This window comes from Heptranchias perlo, chromosome 28, assembly GCF_035084215.1.
Source record: "Heptranchias perlo isolate sHepPer1 chromosome 28, sHepPer1.hap1, whole genome shotgun sequence".
NCBI lineage: Eukaryota > Metazoa > Chordata > Chondrichthyes > Hexanchiformes > Hexanchidae > Heptranchias > Heptranchias perlo.
The window spans coordinates 20882037-20907610 of record NC_090352.1 but is presented as its reverse complement, the minus strand read 5'-3'; the positions used below and the strand labels follow the sequence as shown (position 1 = coordinate 20907610).

Genomic DNA, 25574 nt, shown 5'->3' with positions numbered 1-25574 from the left:
TTGGCTGGTACCATCTCCAATAGCGAGGGACGACCTGTATAGGTCAAGAATTCAGACTGTGGCTGAAACATTGGTGGTCTACAGAGGCTTAAGCCACTAGAGCTATATCTTTATGTTTGTCACCAGCAGTGCTGTCCCTCGAGTGGTGCACGGAAAAACAAGTCTCCAGATGGTACTCTGCCAACACAGCTACCAATGCCACCTCATTTATATTACAATGTTGCCATCAGTAATAATGCTGTAGTGTCAATGCAGCACTTAAGAGGCTTTTACTGTAGCTGTGCATTGATTGTTGGTATCCATACTCGCCAAGGTGATTTGAGTTATGTGCTCAGTTAAGGATGGCAGATGTAGTTGGAACATATCCCAAATGGTGGAACCTACATGAAATGGTAGTGACTAAAATGTCAATAATTTGATGTTGGCCAGCATTAATCAAACCTAAATTGTTTAATCATTGCACCCATGGCGGTGATAATGTAATTGCACCTTCTACCTTCAGCCAGCATGCACAAACTGTTACTGCTGATTAGTCAGCCTGAGCACTGATGGCATTTATTTTGTTGCTGTAATTGAATTGCAATAAATTATAAATGTCTTGTCATCGACAAAAAAAATCATACTCTTCAGGCCTACAGTTCCCTGTTGTATTTCTAATAATACATATTGACTCAAATGACCTTCATGTCTGTCTGCTTTTGGAAATATTTCCACCTTTTTATCATTCTTTTTTGTATTTGCCATTTCCCCCAATCTTCTCCCCCTTTCCATCTTTTTCACTTGCCCTTCCATGGGTACTGGCAGCTTCCTGTGCTTTGCCCAAATGGGCATGCTTAATATGTGAACTGAAGGGTACCATAGCTGAGCCAGATCCTGTCCTTACCTTACATCCACGCAAATTCACATTCCAACATGGAGTCACTGTATAAAAATCAGTAGCAGGAAACTCTGGCTGATTTTCATTTTTTTTCCCTCCCCTAATGCTGCCGCAACTGATAATCAGTAAATTCAGCACAAACAACATCTCAGTCCTTGAGCCTTCCTGACTACATTGCTGAATACCACACTGTATAATGCATTTACTCATTGGAGAAAGAATCATTCTAATGTTTTGTTGAAGTATTTGTCTGGATACATTATATACAAGACCATCACACAAGCGTAGGACATTTTGTATGACTAACAGAATAAAATTCAACAAATCAATAGAATTCTGGTAATCCGTAAAATACTGGTCATCAGAAGGATTTTAAAACAATCTTGAATCTTTTTTATGGAAAATCTGACCAATAATTGATAGGTTTCCCAAAGCACAATTATAATGGGAAGTTTATTGTAAGAATGCATTGCATGACAGTTCAGATTAAATTTTCATTATTATGAGACTTCCATGTATTCAAGTTACTAAGTGAGGACTCATAGTTAGTAACAGTAGGGCTTATAAATCAAAGTATAGTTCAAATGAAGGTATTGAAAAAAAATCTCTTTTGAATTTTAACTTTAAGAAGGATTCATGATCAGAAGTGTATTTCTCTTGTCCAAGATTTGATATTTGTAATTCCTCAAAGGCCACAGTTATTGGTTTTTTTGTAAAATTGTGCAATTTAGTTTTCTTTATTTGTAATGTGTTAGTTTTCCTCTGGTAATCAGCAGTCAACTTGGGTTTTAAGTTTATTTGCATTTCTGAAATTCTGCCAATAAAAAAGGGAAAATGTTGCATTCAAATAGCACAATGATTATGTTCCTGTATTCTTTCTCCATTAGTCCATTATTTGGACATGGCCAATAGGTCCTCTGCAGTGCAATTTTATTTTGGCAAATCTAATTAGCTCTTGTTCTCAACTGATTAGTGCCTCACAATCCACTTAATTTTGATATAGAGGCATTAAGCTGGAAAGCAATATCCTGGATTAAATTCAAGTATTTGCGTTTCCTCTGACTTTGGTGCGAAGAGCCACCTAGTCAGGCATGTCTTGTAGAAATGGCATAAGTATAAGAGGGGAAGTAATTCTGGATCAACAATTGTTATTTATTGATAAACCTGAAGAAATTAATTGAGGTTTCAGTTTAGGCCATTAATAATGACAATAAGTGTTCTCTTTTTTTTCCAAAGGGTCTTAAGCCAATGGACCACAATGGACTTGCTGATCCATATGTCAAATTGCATTTGCTCCCTGGAGCCAGTAAGGTGGGTTTATGGTTTAAAAGCAGAAATGTTTTCAACTGTTCAAGATGAAAGAGTGCAGATGAATCTTATCCATTATCATAATGTGAGATATGCTTTATGGGTTCCAAATCCAACTCAGTCCCATGGATAAAAATCCGCTTTGTTTGTTGATTGTAAGGACTCTTATGAAATAGTTGGACTGTTCTTAGTGGCCATGAATCTACTGCACAAAGCTAATTCTAATGCAGGAATAATTGGTACTAAATTGGCAATCTAACTCAGAGAGGTTACAGGCTGGCTTGTGTGGAAGATGAGTAAATGTCACAGTGGTGCACACTTCATCTAATGTTGTTTTTATACTGCAGCCACAACTCTGAGAACGTCAGTGACAGTTTGGGTTCCAGGCAGGCAGTACTCCATTAATACTATCTGACTGGAACTCTGATCTTTTACAAAGAATTACAAAGAATTTACAGTACAGAAACAGGCCATTCGGCCCAACAGGTCCATGCCGGTGTTTATGTTCCATGTGAGCCTCCTCCCACTCTTCTTCATCTAACCCTATCAACATATCCTTCTAATGCCTTTTCCTTCATTTGTTTCTCTAGCTTCCCCTTAAATGCATCCATGCTAGTCGCCTCAACTACTCCTTGTGGTAGCGCGTTCTTAGCACTCGTCCGGGTAAAGAAGTTTCTCCTGAATTCCCTATTGGATTTGTTAGTGACTATCTTATATTTATAGTCCCTAGTTCTGATCTCTTGCCCAACAGAGAGCTCTGCGCATGCTTGGGTACACACATACTTCTCTCCTACTAATTCAAATGCTTAGAGAGTGCAAGCTGCAGTGTCTACATGCTCTAGGCATTTCGGTTTTAAAGTGTCCAGAAGGGCACTTCACAAAATCAACCAGAGACATTTTTAAACTTGGTTTGAACAACACTGGAGTTACATTCCATGCAGTATTGAACGGAAGCAGTGTGAGCCATTCTCCTCCAGGGAGTCATGCACTGCTACTCTTTGGAGTCAGACTGGTTCATGAGTCTGAATTTATACTGCAAATTTAGCATTATCGCAAAGTGAAAATTACTTCACACTGAAGCTGAAGTTGTATGGAATAATTTTCTGAATATTGGCAGTGGGGTGCTTCACCTAGCACCAGATGGGCAATCATGCACAACGCACCCAGGATTTTCTGATGTGCACTGGTGATGGGCAAAGTTCATCACCATCAGTACATACTGAGAAAATACAGCCAGTGGTGTAAACGATGCTTTACCTGACCTCCAAGTGCTTGATGGTGATGCTGGGTATTCAAATGGAAGGATCCCATTCCATACCAATGACATCTTTCACTCTGAGCTCAAAATTGATGATATTGCATTTTTATTAATATGTATATGTGTTGAAGGTATGTTCACAGTGTTTTGAATGCCAGAAAAAATATGATGTTAATAGAGATCGATACTTGCACTGTACTAAAATAAGTCTGTACCGTGACATTTTCTGAAATATGTTGTGTGGTCAACTGCCATTATTATCGTTGACTTTATTAAATGTAATATATTGGACTATACATACATCAAAGAGTTTGACTGTTGGACTTCTTTTGATTCTAAGACTATTGCAATAATAATTGGACTTCCTATTATTTTTATTTATACCAGTTTATTTATACCAGTAAACTCCTTTTTCTATATACTACTGATTTTAATCCAATGTCATTTATTTCTCATTATAATTCACAGAGAGAATGAGTGCACAGTCATGTGCAGTGTAGCTGTATTTATGTATTAAAAAGTCATGCTTCTTTGACTTTTGCCCATAAACAAATGCCAGAATTGAAGGTAGCAATTCATCTATGTATTTGTATTGCCATCAAATCTTTTTTTTTTAAAAACCGAAAGGTTTCCTATCGTGGGTAAGTGTGGCTTATTTTCTAGTATGTTTACCAAAAGTTTATATAAAACTAAGTTTTCCAATATGAGTATGAATTGGGAAGGAACATTGTTGTGCAGGCATTGTGTCTGCCTGAGTTGCACACAAGGAAATCCCAACAAATCTTCTGGAGTCAGGCCTCATTTGTCAGTCAGACCGAGCTTACAGTGTGTAATCCACCAGTGTTTGGCAATTCGAGGGCAGAATGTCTGGCGCTGCTTTAAAGTGTATTGCGTTTTTAGTGGAAAGCCACTTTCCAACACTTGCTCAGTATTACGCACCGCAAGAATGGAACATGTCGAGCTTGTTGGAGCACGAGATTTCCTAATGCAGCAGTGGAGGTGTTGATGGAAGAAGTTGGGTACAGGAAAGCTGTTCTGTTTGGCCCTCCAAGGCATTCTGCTTCCTAGAATGTCTGGGAGAAGGTAACGCTCTGGGTCAATACTGTGTCTATCATTCAGAGGACTTAGTTGCAAATATCATAAAAGTTCAAAATCTGAGAAAATTAGCCGCCTTTATCTTATGCCAAGTAAATGAGCAAAGTACGCGTGCTACAAAGTGTCTCATCCCACTCAGACTATCATATAGCCTTTTGAATGCTTACCATGCATGCCTTTTCTGCAACAGGGCAAAAATTGCCATTGCAACTTTACTTGAAAGTCTTGACACACTGGTAAGTTAAAAGGCTTTCACCCAAAAATCCCATCTAATAAAATCTCGCTGCATGATGCGAGTACATACATGCTCACATCCACAACAGATGGGTTAGGCTATATAGCTGAGGAAGGAAGTGAACTCGCCCTCTGGCCAGCAGGTTCTTGCTCTTCCACCTGCTTCTGCTTACCTGTGCTTTGCCTCTAACACTTTCAATGCCTCAACATTGCTTCTTTACTTTAAGGACAAGGCAACACATAACAAAAGAGAGAAGACACGCACAGGAGGAGGGCTTCATTGCATTCAAAGAGACCATGGCATTGAATACGTAGGCAGAGTAGGGGAGGATGATGTCTGCGCTCTTTCCCAAATTCAAGGCTAGTATCATTCTTCACATTTTCATTCTTCTCGTCATACTCAGTGCTCCAAGGCATACACCTAAGCACAACACCATGTCACACAATATATTACCATGCAAGTAATATCTGAAGGAGTTTATGGAGTCAGCATTCTAACATATGTTCCTCTGCTCTTTCTATAGGCAGCCCAAAGGAACTTGCCACAGGTTCCAGTACTTCCCCAAAAGGCATCTCACAACATCCTGCATCATTCACTCTGCCCATTGGAAGCCCCAGCAGAGATACTCCCTCCCTGGCGCTGGATTTAAATAGTCAAAGGAAGTTCATCAGATAAATTACAAACCATGAGTAAGCAGGTGCAGGTGGTGATGGCAATGGAGGGGCAGGAACCTGCTGGCTGGTAGCCCAGTTCACATCCTTCATTAGTTGCAGAGCTCAGGGATTGACACCTCACGGGCCTTGCATTTAAAACAAGGTTGGTGTATGAGCACCAATGTCTTGTGAAAAGCAGCCTGCGAGATCTGGTGGTGAATTTGCAGGAGACCACTAGCCTCGTGTGCAGTCATAAATGAACACTTAACGGATCTGAAGTTAACCATGGAGTCGATGGCAGAACCAGGTCATCTACATCAGAGCCCCCAGTGAAAGATGTTCTAAGCTCAGTTGGAGTATTTCATATGAATGTTATATAGGCTAACTTATCCGGCAGCAGGCATATGATTGGAGTAGGTGAATGAGGCTACTGTCTCTCAAGGTGATGTGATATCTGGCATATCTAGCACCATCATCCTAAATTACAAAAGACATGACAGAAAGTGGCAGAACCAGCCAGACACCACAGCAATTGCAGGGCCATTTCATTGCCTCGCACAAGGAGTTACGGGCCACCTCAGGCCCAAGCCCAGCCATCTCACGTGCTTGTTCTAGGTGCTTCCCAAGCAAAGATTAGGATGTAGGGTACAGAAAACAGAAACAATCGCCAGCAGTAGCACCAGGATTAAAGATATTAAACACACATGGCTTTGAACATTTGTAGGGGAAATAAAAGGGTTTTACTTTTTTTACCACTTCATCCAAATAGATTCTTTCTACTGCTGCAGAATACAGTGCCAGCAAATGCCTCCTCCTTCTATCTTGCACCATTTAAAGAATGAAGTACTGTCACTGGATTGCTTTCAAAGCAACTCAGAGTATTAATTTCACATTCACCTTCAAACAGCACTGGACTAAAGCTTTCAGTTCAAGGGTCAGGAAATACTTTGGGAGACCAAAAGTCCTTCATTTGCTTGCAGTTCCATGCAAAATGAAGCTCTATTACAGAATGTGAGAGATCCAAACCATATAGGCGAAAAGTCCAATTGGAAAATCACAAATGAAGGGTTCCAGTGGATCCCTGATTTCCCAGTGCCTGAGTACTCAAATCCCACAAGTGGCAATGATCCTGCTAGATGGAAAATCTACCCTAATTGATTTATTTAAAATATGCTTTACTATCCCTCACAAACTCGTATCTAGAATTGGATATCTTGGCCAAATAAAGCCAATAGTTAACATAGCTCAAAGTAAAGTACAGTCCCCACCACTTAAAATGACCATGTTTAAAATGGGTAGTTGCTTATAACGGCCAAAAAGCGATAAGCATTATCTATTTACATTAACGTCAATTTCAAAGTTGCCAGTTATAGCGTCTTAAGTGCTCCATTTATTTTGAGCAGTAACAGCTGTGCTTACTCACTAGTTCGCTCAACCAGGCAATAATCAGCCTACTTGAATGGCTGTTGTCACTGTTACCACATTAGATCGAACTAGAACAGGAGTATTAGCTGCTCAATGATTGAAGGAGCGAATAAAACAATCAGTATTAAAGTGGTGAAGCTACATACACAGGGACCACTTGAAATTGACGTGCATGAAATGCAGAACCTCCAGGATTCCGACTGTTCTGTGAGATCAAAGATCAGTGTTTTAATTTCACGGCTATTTAGTATGTGACGGTAATGCTCACCATAAAGTCTGTCATGGTACAAGACTAAGACCAATAGCCAAATGACTGCGTGAGCTAATGAAGTTAAAGTGTTTGTTTAATTTAATTGTTTTCACCTTTTGGTCAGACAACTAGCCCTGAAAATAACCAGCTACATCGATGGTCTAGATTCAGTAGCTTTTTGAAATGATATCCTGTCCTGATGCAGTCTCAGATGCGTTGCAGTCATGGGACACGTTTGTTTGAATGAATGTAAAATTCGTTGGTAGAAAATGTCTTTTTGGAAGTCAGTCAAACCTACATTAAAAATGGGAAAGGCATAACCAGGGGCACATTATGACCTGAAGTATAGAATGAAATGTAAAGACTGGCTGGACATTTAAATATAATTGTTGGCTCAAACTCTGTCATTGTCACATGATATTCTATAGACTCCCTGTTCTTTCTTTTGAAATTGTTTTATATATATCAGTGTTACAATTTCACGGCTATTCAGTATGTGACGGTAATGCTCACCATAAAATCTGTCAAACGTTATACCAGCCATCGCGTTTAACATGCAAATCGCTTTTGCAGGAACGCGCCTGCTATAAGCGATGGGGGCTGCACCTCAATTAGTGCCTACATTTTTTTAAATCCTGGGGAAGCCTGCACCTGCCTGTTGCAGGTATGAGAATGACTACTTACCTCCCACTGCCGCTCATCCCCGCATACAAACAAACACAGACACATACTTTATTATACTGGCAAATAAGCTATTTTTAACTACTTTATGAACTTTTTTGGCTTTATAATTATTTACCTGCAGAAGAAATGGATAGAAATGTTTTATGTGCTTATGGGCAAAGGCCAAAAAAGTATGATTTCCAGCTCTAGTAGATTAATCAAAACCATAGCAAATTCTTAATATCTCTAATTTTGTCCACTCTCAACTCGTTTGTCAATTTGATATATATAGCTAAAATATTACAATGTTGGTGACAACTGTTTAATACTGGAACCCATGCTACAAAGGAACAAATAGTGGAAGATGCTGGACACCTTACCACCAGAGTGTAAACAGTGGTCCCTGCCGTTCAGCAGGCTGGCAGCATTATAATAAACCATTGGAGTGCCTTTGCAGTTTTTAAATTAAGCAAATTTCTGTCATGCATTATCTACCAAAATAATTTGCTCTAAATGTCTGATAATTCATTGTACATATTATATGACTAAAACGTTAACATAATTGGATGAAGAGCCATTTTGTATGTTGCTATTAACTGATGCCAGCAGAAAATAGTCCATCGTGAGTGATATAAATGGAAAACAGACCAAAGGTTATCACTCACTGATATCACAAAGAACACACAGAGGGTGCTTGAAATGAGTGAAATGTTTACTATATCTTAAATAAACTTAAGGATGCAACAAAGCAAATATTAACATTTAATTTTTTTTATACAATTGAAAAATTATTGACCTTTGGGTTGTTGAAGTGACCCAGATTGTGCAGCAGTCCTTCCAGTCTTCTATTTTGGATATTAGAACATGTTGGTTATTTCTGCTGCAATCCCAAACCAATTCATATTCAAGTGCAGATCATTATTTTCTGGTACAGCAAGGAATGTTAAATTCATGGAAGGAGTACAGAAATATCAAAGAGCAATATTGGTCAAGGCCAATAGTGCAAAATGGGCTGGTAGCAAATCGGCAGCCTGATTTACACCATGCCTGATTTTTGTTTCTATTGAAGTCAGTGAAAAGAGAGTCAGGCGTGGTGTAAAACAGGCTGACGATTTGCCAACAGCCTGTTTTGCGCTTACTGCCGATTCGGCATCAGCCCATTTTATGACAGAGGCACTGGCCAATTTCACCCATTAGTGACAAAGAAAGGCTTAACCCTGAAATAATGAGTGGGACCTATAAATAATCATGCAAGCTAATTATTTTGTGTGCCTACCTAACAAAAATCAACTACTCTGCAGGACTGAAGAATTCTCACCAGTCTTATTCTCCCTAGGTTAATTCATATCATGGTATCTGGATCTCATCCAGATGTTTGTTGTTGTTCGTGTTCCTCAGTGGATCTGTTGTCTATGCACAGCAGTGTTTTCAGCTGTTTAATCATCTAAGGGAACATCCACATAGTTTCTTCATAACAAAGATTGTTGATCAAAACTCAAAATGGTAACAGAATTATGGGATGGAAAAGAAATATAGCTGGATGTACGAAATGGCTGAAAAAAGGGCAATAAATGAAAGCCGGAAAAGAATCTTTAATGCATTTTACTGAACTAACTTGGGCATTCGGAACTACATGGCCTAACCCTGAAGTGACTTTCACCATGATCAGTAGTAATAAACAGAACATTGTATCTGTACTAGTAACTTTGAAGTCAGGACCAGTAACATCTATTCAGTATTGATCCTGAGCAAATGACCCTGCTCTCTCAAAGTGTTTGGACCTTGGTAATTGAGACAGTACTAATATCATCCTTCAGTATTAGGGGGGTATAGTTAACACTGAGGAGGACTGCGACAAAATACAGGAAGACATTAATAAACTTGCAGAATGGCCATGTAATTGGCAAACGAATTTCAATATAGATATGCGTGAGGTGGTACATTTTGGTAGGAAGAATAAAGGGGCCACATAATCCTTGGAAAATAAGAGTCTAAATGAGGTAAAGGAGCAGAGGGATCTGGGGATACAGATTCACAAATCACAAAGTAGCGACACAGGTTAATAGGGCCATAACAAAACCGAACAAAGCACTGGGGTTCATTTCTAGAGGGATAGAATTGAAAACCAGGGAAGTTAGGTTAAGCTTGGGCCACACTTGGAGTACTGTGAACAGTTCTGGTCTCCACATTATAAAAGGATATAGAGGCACTGGTGATGGTGCAAAAAAGATTTACTAGGATAATACCAGAACTGAGAGGTTATACCTATCAGGAAAGATTGAACAGGCTGGGGCTCTTTTCTCTAGAAAAGAGAAGACTGAGGGGTGACCTGATAGAGGTCTTTAAGATAGTGAAAGGGTTTGAAAGGGTAGACGTAGAGAAGATGTTAATACTTGCAGGGGAGACCAAAACTAGGGGCCATAAATATAAGATAGTCACTAATAAATCCAACAGGGAATTCAGGAGAAACTTCTTTACCCAGAGAGTGGTTAGAATGTGGAACTCGCTACCACAGAGAATAGTTGAGGTGAATAGCATAGATGCATTTAAGGGGAAGCTAGGTAAACACATGAGGGAGAAAGGAATAGAAGGATATATTGATGGGGTTAGATGAAGAAGGGTGGGAGGAGGCTCGTGTGGAGCATAAACACCAGCATGGACCTGTTGGGCCGAATGGTCTGTTTCTCTGCTGTACATTCTATGTAATTCTAAGTAATTCTATGTGATGGCAGATCAGGCACAATGCCTATGGACAGGCAGTGTGTGTGAGGCAGAGAGATAGCAAATTATGAGCCTCAGTGAGCCTCAACACATATGTTGTGAGAGCAGGCCAAGGAAACGGATGAGCCATACGCAAGAACCAGGGGAAAGCAGCCTGAGGAGGCAGGGAGCAAGGGCATGGAGTCTGAATTAGGACATGCACTCAGTGATAATTAGTTATCAAGACTCACTGCAAGAGCTGACGCAGATGCTGCATGAGATTGGGCATTAGCTATCTATTATGGAGCTTCAGTACAAGGACAGCATGAGTCATCAGTTAATGGGGGAATTGTAGATTTTCAATAAAATATAGATACACTGAATAGTAAATTGTTCTGGAACTAGGTATGAAGGCTAAGGATTTTCTCACTTTTTCAGTTAGAACTTCAATAAGATTCATCCTCATAAAGACTGAATACAAAATATGGTTTTGTATTTATACATTTCGAGTTGAGCATATATAAAATACCTTGTTGGGCTTCAGAATTATTTTTTGTTAGTTTACTCATAAGTGAAGAATAAAATTGAAATTTTTCACATTTATGACGAAAATAAATAATTCCCAACTGGCGACAAATGAGGAACTTTCTGAATTCCCTCAACAAAGTGTCTCCGCTCCATCTTCAATGTGTGGTCTTGAAGTATAACCGTAAACTTCAAACTGTCAGATAGTTCTGTGATGAATTAGGTGAGGAAGACTTTTATAAGGGAGGATAAACATGCATATCCTCTGTTTAGATTTGTCCAAGAATGAAAAAGACCATATTTCTTAAATTAGTAACTATAGCGGAAGATATAGGGTAGATTTCCAATGGGGCCCCTTGATGGGTGTCCAACAGGCAAAGTGTACCCTAGGTGCACTGTACCTGTAAAGGGAGGGGAGCTGGGCTTAGTGTCAAAATGCAACAACAATAACAACTTGCACAGAAAAAAAAATGTGTCAAGGCAATTTATAGGCACATAAAGAAAAAAATTGGTGCTAAGCGAAATGAGAGACTGGATGGGGCTTGGTAAATGAGATCGGGGGCCTTAAAGGAGAAGAGGGGATTGGACAGGCAAGGGAGTTTAGGGAGGAAATCCCACAGCGTGGGGATTAGGTGGGTGAATTCATAGCCAACAATGGTTGAGTGAAGGGAGGGATGCTTAAGAGCTGGAGCCAGAGGAATAGAGAGTTTGAGGACAGAGAGACCTGCAGCTGTGCTCCTGGCCACTGATATTGGGCATTCTGGCAGCTGCCAGTAGGTCCCAATGCCTGAAAATCATCTGAAGCAGGGGTATAAACTCCAAACTCAAAGGTTACTTGCATTTGATCTTTTCTTCAGGGTGCCCCAGGACTTCTGCAGACCCTTCAGTCCATTGGCGTCTTGGCACAAGCCCCAACATCTAGTTCCCCAAGTCCCACCTCACTTTGTTCCAAAAAAAACAGAAAGTTCTGGAGACGTGCAGCAAGTGCCTAAAGATACATTAACATTTCAGCTGTGATGATGGATCGCACGAAAGCATTAACTTGTCTTTCCCTCACAAATGCTGATCATTCCGTTGTGCATTTCCAGAATTTTCTGTTTTAAAATAAACCCCATAGTTGCACATATCTATTATATACTAAAAATGCTTGATTAATCACAATATTCCATCTCGGAATTAAGGTTGCCAACTCTGGTTGGATGTATTCCTGGAGGTTTCATCACATGACCTCCTGCCTCCAACCACCACACCAAGTCAAGCAACTTTTTTTCCTCATCGCCAATATTTTTATAGTTAATAAACAAAAGTTTTCAAAGAAAATTTTTAAAAACACAATTTTTTTAAGCCCTTATGATTTTTCTCCTGGGTTGCTCACAGCTGTGATCAGGAGATTATTCTTTAATTCCTGGAGACACCAGCACAATCCTGGATGGTTGGCAACCCTTCAGCATTGAACACTCCTATGTCATGCTTTGTCAATGGGAAAACCCACTTTAGAAATGTCAGTATTTACCTGTAGAAGGCATTGTCATTGGGTTTTCAATGTTAAATATCTTATAACATTAGCTACTAAAACAATTGCTGTAACATAGTACTCTGAGAGGTTATGGTTTAAAAAAAACTGGTTAACCAGCCTACTTGCAATTTCAGGCTCTGGACATCAGGAAGTTCCTCAGGGTTTTCCCGATTGGCGAATGTAACTTCGGTGCAAGATTGGCAGAAGTCCTGGAGAGATGCACAAATGGTAGCCAATCGGGAGAATTCCTGAGGAAAATCCCAGCGCTGGTGTTGCTATGGAGCAGGCTACGTCCCTGAGCCTCCCTTATTTATGCCATCAGCATTGTTGATGTAGGATAGTAACGGAGGGAAAGAGCAATTTTTACACAAAAATATAATTCTATTTTTTTAATATATCACCCCTTGTCTGGTTTTGTGGAGCTCCCATCACATTGGCTGCCTTTCCTCATGAGCCTTGCTCCTTGCTTTGGCAATCTCGACATGCTATCTCCTTCCCTCGGGTCTGTCTGCCACCCAAATCTGCTCTCTCTCATCTCTTATGGCCAATTCAGCCCCAAACCTGCCCCCACCTCTTCCCTTTTCTAAGGGAGCCACCACAGTTATCGTCCCTCTCCCTCTCCCTCTCCCTCTGCCCGCCTCCCCCGCTGTCCAATAATATCTCAGGCCTACTCCACCCCAACGGCTCCCAGTGTGGTCTCCCACTGCCTCCTCAAAAATGCTGTTTGGCTGATAAATGTCTGTGTTCCTCTCCCCCAGCCCCTGGCCTGTTTTCATTCCCGCATGTTGCCCACTCCACTACACCCGCAGTCTGCCTCTCCCCCCTGCACAGTTAGTGGCCTTTACTCCCTCCTCCTGATCAATTTATGTCCTTTTCCCCTCTCCCTCTATCCCATCCTCCTGCACCCTCCCTCAACCCATCCCCTCGCTGGCCTCAACCCATCCCCTCGCTGGCCTCAACCCATCCCCTCGCTGGCCTCAACCCATCCCCTCGCTGGCCTCAACCCATCCCCTCGCTGGCCTCAACCCATCCCCTCGCTGGCCTCAACCCATCCCCTCGCTGGCCTCAACCCATCCCCTCGCTGGCCTCAACCCATCCCCTCGCTGGCCTCAACCCATCCTCTTGCTACCCTCACCCCAGCCCTCCTTTCCCCAACCCCCTCTTCCTTTCTCTATCCCCCTCCTCCTTTCTCTCTTGTCCTTGCTGCCCCCACCCTCTCTGATTTCATTTTCTCCACTCCTCTCAACCCTCCCTATCTCCCCTATCCTCCTCTCTCCTCTCCCTTCCCACTGTTCCCCTGTTTTCATCCAATTATGCTCTTACATGCTAACCCTGTTTGACCAGAATATTGCCCTTGGTCTTGACTCCACGTGTGCAATGCCATGGGAGATCAAGTAGTATTAAAGTCTAAGGTGCTTTTAAGACTCTTAAGATTTGAATGACAGCATGAACAGCTTACACGTCACACCAGAGCTTATGTTATCGTCAAATGTCTCAATTGTGTTGCAGACTTGTAACACAATTCCAGCCATTGTTTTATTCTCCACATAGTGAATTGTGCTGTAGAAATTCTTTTCTCATATTCATACTGTGATGTACCTGGCCTCTGCTTGTTTTTTTATTCAGCAGGATCCTGTCAAGAAAATTAACTTCTTGTTTGTCTGGCCACTTCTGTTACTGGAGTGCGTAAGGTTAAAAACATATACTGATTGCCTTAATAAACCAGCATAAAGCAGCTTCTGATGCATATTGTAAATATGGATTAAAAGACTCTCAAATCATTTAAGGTGCAACTACTGAATTGTACCGCCCTAGCACTTTCATGTGGTAAGAAACTCGAGTTTTATTACAATTTACACATCCCACCTCCTGCCATTAGTTGGATTTTGTTTCCCACAAGCAGTCTAGGTCACAGCAGGTTACTTAATTATTAAGAGGTGTATCATTAAGTAATTTAAAAACCTCCACTGGTGTTTCCACTCCCTCATAGTGAGATGTTATGTTGGTCCACAGTGCAACATATTACTACACACATATACAAAGATTTTTTTTTTGTTAGAAATTGTCTTGTTGGTCGTTTATATAATCTTTCTGCTCGCATCATATTAATCAACGTGACTTCCTGTATACATGCTAGCTTAGCCCATAAAACTGCTACTTTGACTAACATAATATGGAACACAGATGGAATATTTTGTACTAGCAATCCCCAGTTGTGTTGCATCGATAGCTTACATTTCATAATGTGGAGGGGAAATCATATAAAATATCATTTTGTTGATTGCAGTACTGAAAAAGAAAAGAAAAACATAATTTAACCATTCTTTGTGCCAGTGAGGCCAGACGTGATCGAGTGCATTATGAAAATAAAAATGAGCTTTCTGCTGAGGAGCCCTGGTAAATGTACCAGCTGAACATGTAAATTTGTATTTGGATCTGCTTCCAGCCTGCTTCAGCACTGCCCTGCACCATATCAGATTTGGAGTGTGTGGAAGAAATGCCACACGCAGCTCTGATCAATTAAGGAGTATCCCCCAAAATAATCCAGATATGTAATAAAAAATGTCACTTATTCAGTAGCCATAAATCAATGACCTTGATAATATTGCTTCTGGTGCATTTTGATGATGAAATTGCCATTTTTTGGCATTGCTAAGAGAAGGCAGTTTTGACCACAGTGTATGAAATATCTGGGACCATTCCCTCTGATCTGATATCAGCTTTTTTACATTTAAAATTACACCCTAGAAACTCTGCACCTTGCCCCCTGAGCCCCTCCCCTTCCCTACTTGGACTGTTTTGGCTGCCTTCAAAATAGTTTTACTGCAGTCATGAATGATCGGGTAGGTCTGCCTTTGGGGCTAGAGGATGAGGGGGAGCATTAAAGAAGAGAGCAGGAGAAGCTGGGAGAGGAGCATTGTGCAGGAGGCCATACCCAAAGCAGTCTTCAGGGAGCACTTCCCCTACCTGAACTTCTCTGAGGAGCAATGTATCAGCTGCCTTTGCTTCACAAAGAAGGCTATTACCGAGCTATGTCACCTGCTGCAGCCACAATAGACTCCTTCCAGGCTGCAGCAGGTGAAATCACCCACATCTCTTTCCCCATGGACAGAGCAAAGCAGGATGGGACAGCACTAGGCTTCGAATGAATTGGAGGCTTCCCCAGGGTGCAAGGTGCAATAGACTGCATCCACATTGCCTGTGTGCTCCCCATCACCAGAATGGGATCTTTCTGCATTGAAAGTGATTCCACTCCCTCAATGTCCAGCTTGTTTGCAGCCACAGGCAGCATATCATGCAGGTCTGTGCCCGATTTCCTGGCAGCAGTCATGATGCATTTATCCCTGCGCCAGTCCTCCGTGCTGCCTTTATTCCAACCAGGCCATCAGGTTACTGGCTGGCTACTAGGTGACAAGGGCTCCCCATCAGACTTGGCTCATGGCTGTCGTCAGAAACCCAGGCACAGCTGCAGAGGTGGCCAACAAAGAGAGCCATGCTGCTACCAGAACCGTTATCGAGCAGACAGTTGGCTCAAGCAACGCTTTCGCTGCCTGAACCGTTCTGGAGGAATTTTGCAGTACAGTCCTGAGCAGGTATCCATGTGTGTTCGTCTGCTGTATGCTGGACCAGGGCCTCCAAGCAGGTGTCACAGAACCTGCGTGACCCCTCTGTACTTCCAGCCATTTCTATGTTTCACTGTTGTCTGCAGCCAGAGTGCACCTCCCCTTTAAAAGGTGTTGGCTGCTTTTAAGTGGCATCAGTGAAGCCCGTTTTCCCACCCCCCAAACTGGCGTGCACCCAATGAATAGAGCGGGTAGTGCTGAGTGGCTGGCTGCACGCTGTTTTCAGGCCCAAGTGAGTTTCTAGGCCAATGTTTCTAGCAGTCATTTTTCACTGTGGAAGTTCTGGAGAGTCCAAGAGACTAGACCTGATGACTGCCTGTTTCCTGGTCGTCTTGAATTGAAGGTCCTCCGTGTATATTGATAAGTTTCCTCCAGTGATACAGCAGAACATTACACTATTCAAGAATGCAAATGCTGCCGATAGACAAATTGACACATCCCAATAGTTAACAGCTATCCTATTGGCAGATCTCCCAACAGATGGCACTGTTTGCTATGACTCTTGACGCCATTATTAACCATAATGAAATGTTAATCGGACTACAAACAACTGTATCTGTGTTGGTCTTAATTCTGCATATTTTCTGAGATGGGAAGAGAACGAATGCATGAATAAAATTGAACCTGGAGTGATTCTATTCTGGGACCCAATATTCAATCTACAATTATTTTCTGCCTCAAAATTCGTGAATTTCAGTGAACATTTTCTCCTTGACCATCCCAGCTCATCCAAGAAGGTTAATAAACCTTACAGAAACTAGCAGGGCGTCTGTGGTCTGGAACACAGTTGTGATTTATCGTGACATTTTTTTCTCTTTCTTAAAAAATATTTTTTGCAGGGATAATTTTGTACTGTAGGCCCATGTTTAAATTATTTTTATGAGGGCAGTTTTGTGCTGCGGGCCCATTTCCATTAGGAATCGTATTGGAACTATCTAATTTAATTTCATTTAGTACCCTTACAACCAGCCTACAGAGGAAACATTCATTCATCGATCTGGACTGGATTTGAACACTGAAGCCGGTGACTAATTCATTGCACGACCTGGAGTTTCCCTGCAACTGTGCTTAATCTGGCCTGTCTCTTTAAGACTACTGCTCAAGTATTTCCTGTGGGAAGTGAAGTAAACAGGCAAATTCAGGCAATTATAGCTATTTACAAAACCCTGGGGTCAATTAGAGGCTAATTGCATGCTGCTTGTAAATTTCTCACCCCAGGCCAAGTTGTCAAGGTCAGAAACTGCCTTTTTTCCTATTTTTAAAATACTTTTAACACTTTGAAGTGTGACATTTGAAGTGTAATGGACAGATGCACATTAGACACAAGATTTTTTTTTACATATAGTGGATCGCATGGGGTTTCTCATTGTAAGTCAGATGATGTGCTGTTTTATTAGGACAGGAGCATTATGTTATGTATTTTGCTTCTACAGTACAGCTGCATTCCTTTGAGACTTCAAAATCTAATTGCAGTTAAGTAAACACTGGGTGATTTAATTGAGAGTTTAATTGCTATTCAGGCTGCAAGTTAGAATCCCATCTTTGTTTCTCCTGCTTTTAAGTGTGATTGATAAGGTCAATTAGGAAGCTTCAGACATTCTGAGTCCAGTGTTGCTATGCCAGGACCGCTGCTCATTAGGCACTCTGTGCCATTGTGCTGATATGTGACACAATTACAGCAATAGAAAGAAGGGATTTCAGTAAGGGTGATTAGGCAATGGAAACACTATGAGTAGAGTTAAGGAACAACAAAGGTTGTAAGCCTCTGGTAGGAGTTGTCTACAGACCTCTTGATGTGGTGGAGAGGATGAATAAATTCAGAAATCAGGGAAGCATGTTGCAGAAACAATGTGCTTATAATGGGAGATTTTGATTTTCACATAGACTGGGAGAAGTAGAACAGCTCAAGTAGCAAAAGCAACAAATTTCTAGAACGTAATGGGGACAGTTTTCTACAACAATATGTTTTAGAACCAACAAGGAAACAAGCCATACTAGATTTAGTAATGAGTAACAAATCAGAATTAGTTAACAATCTGAAGGGAACATCTTTCAAATAGTGAGCATAGTATGATTGAATTTGATATAAGGTTTGAGAGGGAGAAGGAAGAGTCACAAACCAAGGTTTTAAATGTCAGTAAACCGCAAAGGGATGAAAAATGAATTGACCACAGTAACAATGAGGGAATAGCGAAATATGTCCAAGTCAGGATGTTTTGTGATGTGGAGGTGATAGTGATTGTGTAACATTGCTGCTCTTGTCCTTCTCATTGGTAGAGGTCACAGGGGAGGGAGGTTCTGTTGAAGTAACCTTGGCGAGTGCATCCTGTAGATGGTACATATTGCAGCCACAGTTCATCAGTGATAGAGGGGCTAGATATTGCCCAGTGGCAGGGAACCAATCAAACAAGCTGTTCTGTCCAGAATGGTGCCGAGCTTCTTGAGTGTTGTTGCGGCTGCACCTGTCCAGACAAGTGATGGGTATTCCATCACACTCCTGTCTTGAGCCTTGTACATGGTGGAGAGGCTTTGAGGGTCAGAAGGTGAGAGACTCATCGCAATGTTCTACTCAGGTGTGTTCCTCTCTGTCTTTGTCTTGCTCAAGTAGATTCTCTTTCTGAAGTTGTGTCAGCTTGTTTCAGGTGCGGGCCCTGGACACCTATACAGGAGTCTTTACCGATATGGTGGGCGATGTACTTCCGGTGTGGAATGTGTGTGCCTGCGCACCGTAATGGATGCTTAGACACCCATTTTGCACCTTAATCATGGGTGCAGCGACAACAAATTTGTAGTCCAGTAAGTTTAAATCCTAACTGAGCAAGTTGTGAACCTGAATTTAAGAAATCTGGTCATTTGTGGATTAGCACCAGAAAATGACCATTAAATTGTTTAAAAATCCAATTGGTTCACTAATGTTCTTCAGGGAAGGAAACCTATGTGTTTGACTCTTAATGTCCCTAGGACAATAAATACTGCCTTGCTAGTGTCACCCACATCCCAAGAAGGAATAAAATAAAAGTGATCGTAGTTTATATTTTTCTGCCTTGAAATCACACTGTGCAATATTATTAACAAACACCTTTATTAAACAGAGGAATTTCATACAAATGTGTTAACGCACTTGTAACTAATATTGCATTTGAGGCTACAATTCTGCTTCGACACCATCAAATAATGCTGCTTGATCATATTCTCAATATATACTACTTTCACAAATGATCCTTTAAACCTCATGGAGACAATAAACTAAAGCTTGACATCTATATGCAGACTCAAGTTGACAGTGAAAAATGAAAGAATCAGAAATGATTTAAACTACATGAAGAATTTGAAAATATATTTGATTTATCAATAAAGAAACAGCCTAGCCCGTTTGTGGCTGTGGACTGTAAATTGTAATAAAGTACTGAAATACCACTGTTTGTTGTGTCATAAAATCTTGTTTCACTCAATTAACTGCCAATGCCATTTGGGATTGTTGCAGAAAATAAAGGTAAAGATTTTAATTTGTTTCTCAAGGCTGTATCAGCCACTGAATATTCCAATATGAAGTATAAATGTAAAACCATTTATCATTTCCTGTTCACTGAGTTCAGGCATATATGTCGGTTTCAGTTACAGGCCTACTACTACTTCTGTGTTGCTGCTACACTCATGGCAACTTGAAGTGCTGTCTTTTTTGAAATTGACAAGATTGCAGGAAAGCAAATACTCAATTTCCTGATTTCTGACCTGCATGACTAGAATTAGAATGAGTGGTGGATGAACCAATATATTACACCATTTAAGAAGTGGGTTTGCACCTGTGATTTCCTACACAATGAATCAGCAGGATGCAGAGGAGCCTGCAACCAGAGGGTAAATCACTTTGGACTGCTCGCACATAACTTCTGTGGATGGCAGTGGATATCAGTTAATTGTTAGACAAGCTAAATCTTACTAGCTATTTAATGGGGGAAGGGGGGATTGGTTTTGGGTGTGAAAATTATTTGGCAAAAAGTCAAATTGGATCTGGAAAAAAAGAGCTGAAAGTCAAAGCTGTATGGGATACTTGGCCCTTCTGTCATTCTTGTCTGACTATATATGACATCCTATACTGAATGGGACTGTATTAAAGATCCAAAAGAGAGTTTTAATTTTTATTCAAATAAACACAAACCTATGTTATTAGTTTCCAACCTCCAAGCCTTAATCCAGCATTCTTCCATTTGCCAGGATTGTTTGACCATTCTAAGCCTCGTTACCAGTTGCAGTCCAAGTTGCCTTTGGCAACTGAAGTAGCACTCACACTTCTATTTGGAAGTTGTGCTGCACGAAATATTGCTGTGTCCTTGCAGTATTGATCATATGCTGCACTTTTTGGAACAGAGGCTGCTTGTAAAGCAAAACAACACAGTCTTGTTTACTGTCTTGTTAATCTTTCACGAAGGGTTCAATTCAGTCAAGGAATAGAGAAGAAAGATGTTTCTCTCTAGTGAATGTAGTTGGAGTTGGTGGAGGCTCCAGCATGTTAGAATCGCGTGAAAGTTAACAGGATTCTCTGTAATTTGACAAACATCCAAGCTGATGGTTCTATCTTCTTGATCTCAGAATGAGAGGAAATATGATTCTCTCAAGCCAAGTCAGCAAATCAACTCCATTAAGGAGGAATGGGACTAGGAAAATAAGAACCTTTACAAGAAGTGTAATTTGTTCCATTAATCCTTCTGGCTTTGTGAAATGAAGGATGGGGACAAAACACAATTCTATCAATTAAAGTAGGACATCTGGTTAGAAGGATCAGAATCACCGACTGATTAATGGAAAGTCTGATTCTATCCAGGATATGTGGAGAATTACATTAGTGGCTTGAGTGTTTAGCGAATTAGAAGAGAAAATATATTTAGAATCATAGAAGTTACAACATGGAAACAGGCCCTTCGGCCCAACATGTCCATGTCGCCCAGTTTATACCACTAAGCTAGTCCCAATTGCCTGCACTTGGCCCATATCCCTCGATACCCATCTTCCCCATGTAACTGTCCAAATGCTTTTTAAAAGACAAAATTGTACCCGCCTCTACTACTGCCTCTGGCAGCTCGTTCCAGACACTCACCACCCTTTGAGTGAAAAAATTGCCCCTCTGGATCCTTTTGTATCTCTCCCCTCTCACCTTAAATCTGTGCCCCTCCCACTAGTGTGGCTCATCCATTAATTTGCAGTTGACGCTGGAGGGAAGGGAAAATACCACTCCTAGCTCGTGATGTTCATCAAATAATTCTTATAGATTACATTGATACATTTTCTTTTCACTGAAAATGAATGCTAATTTTTGCCAACGATTGGATTTAGACAAGCCTTTTATCACAGGTGTACACAATGCCCTCTTTCGTGGGTGGGAGGAGTGAAAGCTTGTAGGGGTGAGGGAGAAGAAGAATGCTAGCTTGAACGGAGGAGAGGAAAAAGGGTACTGGTTGGAACTAGGTTGAAGGGGGAGAAAAGTGCCAGTGTGATTGGGAGAGTTGGAGGAAGAGAGAGTGTCTCTATCAAGGAGTGAACTGGATCTGAAAGGAATAGAATGCCTCCATGAATGAGTGTGTGTGGAGCAGTGGATGTGTAAGGGTGACTGCTGAGGTAACTTTTGAAAAATTATGGTCTGGTTGGTTTGTTGAACACCCAAATATCACCTTGATTTTCCTTTTTGTAGATTAAAAATCTATTAATTGTGAAGTGTGATAGTTTAAAATTTACCCAACTGTGCCATTTTCGATGTAAAAATCAAATTTTTTGGAGGAGGAGGAGTAGGCTTGCACTCCCTCTTAGAAATGCACCAGCTGTTTTGTGCTCCAACATTTGTGTTCACCTTTCAGGTTTTCATGATATGTTGTTCTTTTCCTCCAATATGAGTGAAGGAATGTTGAGTTTACCGGCAGCTTAAGATACAAGCCAGCAGAACTATTTGTTTTCACATTTTCTAAGCTTATAAACAGGGTCATTCTTGACTGTCAGCTTTTTTGAAGCTATTGTTTAGCATTTTTTTCCATTGTTTTTTTTTTACAATTTCGTACAACTAATTTTAGATTCTTGAGGACCTGAGGGCCATTCCTACTGAAGGCTGTATGACCTGTAAATTGGACAAACTGCCAAAGTCCAGTAGCTTCAGCATCTTCTTAGTATCTGGGTCCACCTCGATGATCTCCTGATCCAGAGCAGAGACCTCTGGGACATAATAATCCCTCCGCCCTTGCTCTACATCCTTCAGTTTGATGGTGGTGCATCTGACAGGCCCACATTGGACACCCTTCATTCAGTGTGTCAGGTTTATGCTAGTTTTTTTTTAGGATGATGTGGGCAACCACCAACAGTTCTTATTGACTGATTAAATGTTTATGCAACATATACATCAAGCTGCTTCAATGGCGAATGATCTTGAAAGTCTGTTGGATTCTGTGGCTCCAAATTTAAATTAATTTTAATCTATAATTGGCGCATAAGTTGCAACTAATGGCACCATATTACAATGAGATCTGATAGGAATATTTGTTGATTCAAAGTAAATGGAGAGAGGAATTCCTCTGAGTAAATCCATTCTTTATAAAGGGGTTTACAGCTTTGCTGCACACAGAGGAATTTTTCCCCCACAAACAGAATGGTCCATCAAATTTGAAAGCCTGAGCATTACATAGAATTACATAGAATGTACAGACCAGAAACAGGCCAGTTGGCCCAACCAGTCTATGCCTGTGTTTATGCTCCATGTGAGCCACCTCCCTCCCTACTTCATCTAACCCTATCAGCATATCCTTCTATTCCTTTCTCCCTCAGGTGTTTGTCCTTAAATGCATCTATGCTAGTCACCTCTATTACTTTCCCCACTAATGAGTCACAAGGGTTCATTTTACACAAAGAAGTTGTTTTTAGTCATCTTTTCTTTGGCATCTTTAGTTTCCTAATGTTATGTTTGAGTTTGAAGTGATGATATTAATAAAAAAATATATCATACAACCTTCAAGAACATGGACTCAAAAAGTAAGCTTGTGACACATTACAAGAGAATGATTCAGACTAGAACGTCCTATGAGTCAACAAACAGGGTTATGTGTGTGGCATTACATAAAAAGAGCAGTGTCAGTGGTACTGTAAACTTCAATGACCCTATATACATTTAGAATATTATAAACTATAAATAATTGAATAATACTTTTCAGTGTTTTTCTTTCAGTGCAAACAATGCCTCAGGCTTTTTTTTATTTGTTCTTGGAATGTGGCCATTGCTAGCAAGGCTGCGTTTATTGCCGATCCCTAGTTGCCCTGAGAAGGTGTTAGTGGGTCTTCTCCTTGCACCACTGCAGTTCTTGTGGCGATGATGCTCCCACAATCATGTTAGTTATGGAATTCCAGGATATTGATCGAGCAATGATGAAGCAACGGCAATATATGTCCAAGTCAGGATCGCGTGTGACTTGGAGGGGATGGTGTTGCCGCAATATTGCTGCTCTTGTCCACCTCGATGATAGAAGTCACAAGGAAGGGAAGTGCAGCCAAAGTGAACTTGATGGGTTGCTGCAGTACAACTTGCAAAGAAACAACCTTGTGATGAAAAAGACTGAATTTTAAACTGTGAATTAAACTTTCAGTTAATACAGAATGAATCATAAAGTAACTCTGAATTTGTTTTACGTCAATCAATTTTTCTATCAATATCAGTTTAGTCACCGCCAAACTTTTGAGGTTGCAAGCAAAGCATTTAGCTGCTAAGACTGGCAATTACCATGTTATTAAATTATTAAAAGCCAAACCATGAAGCAAGTGTTTGACAAATCACTGATGATTTGAATTTATTTCCAAAAAAAAGCCGTCCTCTGCTGTTGTTGATTTGGGCAAAGATAATGGACTATTATGAGGAAATGAGAGGTGCATATAAGGAGATATGATTATTTGATAGTAGATCATTTGACTGTTCATAAATGAGAAAGTGCAGGGCAGAAGAGAAAAAAAAGGATATGATTTCCTTACAACATTACCTTTTGGAAGGAAACCAGTGTCTATGCCTTGCCCAACACATTGTCTGTTTCTTCAGTGGCACTGAGTGGAAAGGCCATCTGGCTGTGTGTGCTTGGCAGACACCCTATAAGTTTGTGTCAGGTGCTAACTCTACAATAATCCCTTTAGATTTTGTAGCAGTGATTATTAGCACAAGTGAATTTCTTCTGGGTTGCTCAGAATAAATCAGTGGACATGGTGTTTTATAATGACAGTGGCATTACTCCATAAAGCATACAATGGATTGTACCATAATGAGGGAAGATTTCACATCTTTACCACTTTCCTAAAGGGCATAAAGGGATTGCTTTAAGGAAAACTGTCTGCTAATGGTGGAGGTGTGTTTTAACAGGCTACAATGTTACATCCTGAGGTTTATTAGAGGCTAATTGGTGATGCTCAGGACCGTTTAGCCCCAAAATTCCTGGCCTCTGGCAGTGCAAAGCTACCATTATCTGGGCAAGCAAGCGAGGAATTGGTGCTGACCTGGTTCTGCTGGATCTCTGTTCCCTTTTTGTGTGCACTTCCAAATTCCGCCAGAACTAGGGTTACGTATTTCTTTTATCTGCCCCCCCACACTCATCATCAGAAGAGGCGGGACTGGCAGAATTACATCACCCACCGGAACTCTATAAATCTTCTCTCTATAGACCCCAATGCTAAGTGCACTTGAATATTGTAAGTGTACACAGAATGCCAGGATCAGGTCTGATGGAAATGGGGCCCAAAATGTGTGAAATGGTGTTTGGGAAAGAGGCAAATTTAAAAGTCAGCTGTGTGTGCAAGATTTGTAAATTTTTTTAAATCTCCTTGGCTGGCATAATGGCCCTATTAAGCTGTGACAAGATGCCACGGCATTATCTCTCCTCCCCACTGGAGGGCACATTGTACAAATATTTCTGACCCAGAGATTTTAGACAGGATATGGAACACTTACATAGGAACATAGGAACAGGAGTAGGCCATTCAGCCCCTCGTACCTGCTCCGCCATTTGGTAAGATCATGGCTGATCTGTGATCTAACTCCATATACCTGCCTTTGGCCCATATCCCTTAATACCTTTGGTTGCCAAAAAGCTATCTATCTTACATTTAAATTTAGCAATTGAGCTAGTATCAATTGCCGTTTGCGGAAGAGAGTTCCAAACTTCTACCACCCTTTGTATGTAGAAATGTTTTCTAATCTCACTCCTGAAAGGTCTGGCTCTAATTTTTAGACTGTGTCCCCTACTCCTAGAATCCTCAACCAGCAGAAATAGTTTCTCTCTATCCACCCTATCCATTCCCCTTAATATCTTATAAACTTCGATCAGATCACCCCTTACCCTTCGAAACTCTAGAGAATACAACCCCAATTTGTAATCTCTCCTCGTAACTTAATCCTTGAAATCTGGGTATCATTCTCGTAAACCTACAAGGCCAAT

At 40.8% G+C, this 25574-nt stretch overlaps 1 protein-coding gene across 1 annotated transcript in view; it reads left to right on the top strand.

The window, feature by feature from the left end:
- LOC137344911 (double C2-like domain-containing protein beta) overlaps positions 1-25574 on the top strand; it is a 194017-nt gene that overhangs the window by 65770 nt on the left and 102673 nt on the right. The window contains exon 3 of the mRNA XM_068008186.1: positions 2114-2188. Coding sequence (XP_067864287.1) covers positions 2114-2188 — 75 coding nt within the window. The remainder of the gene's footprint in view (positions 1-2113; positions 2189-25574) is intronic.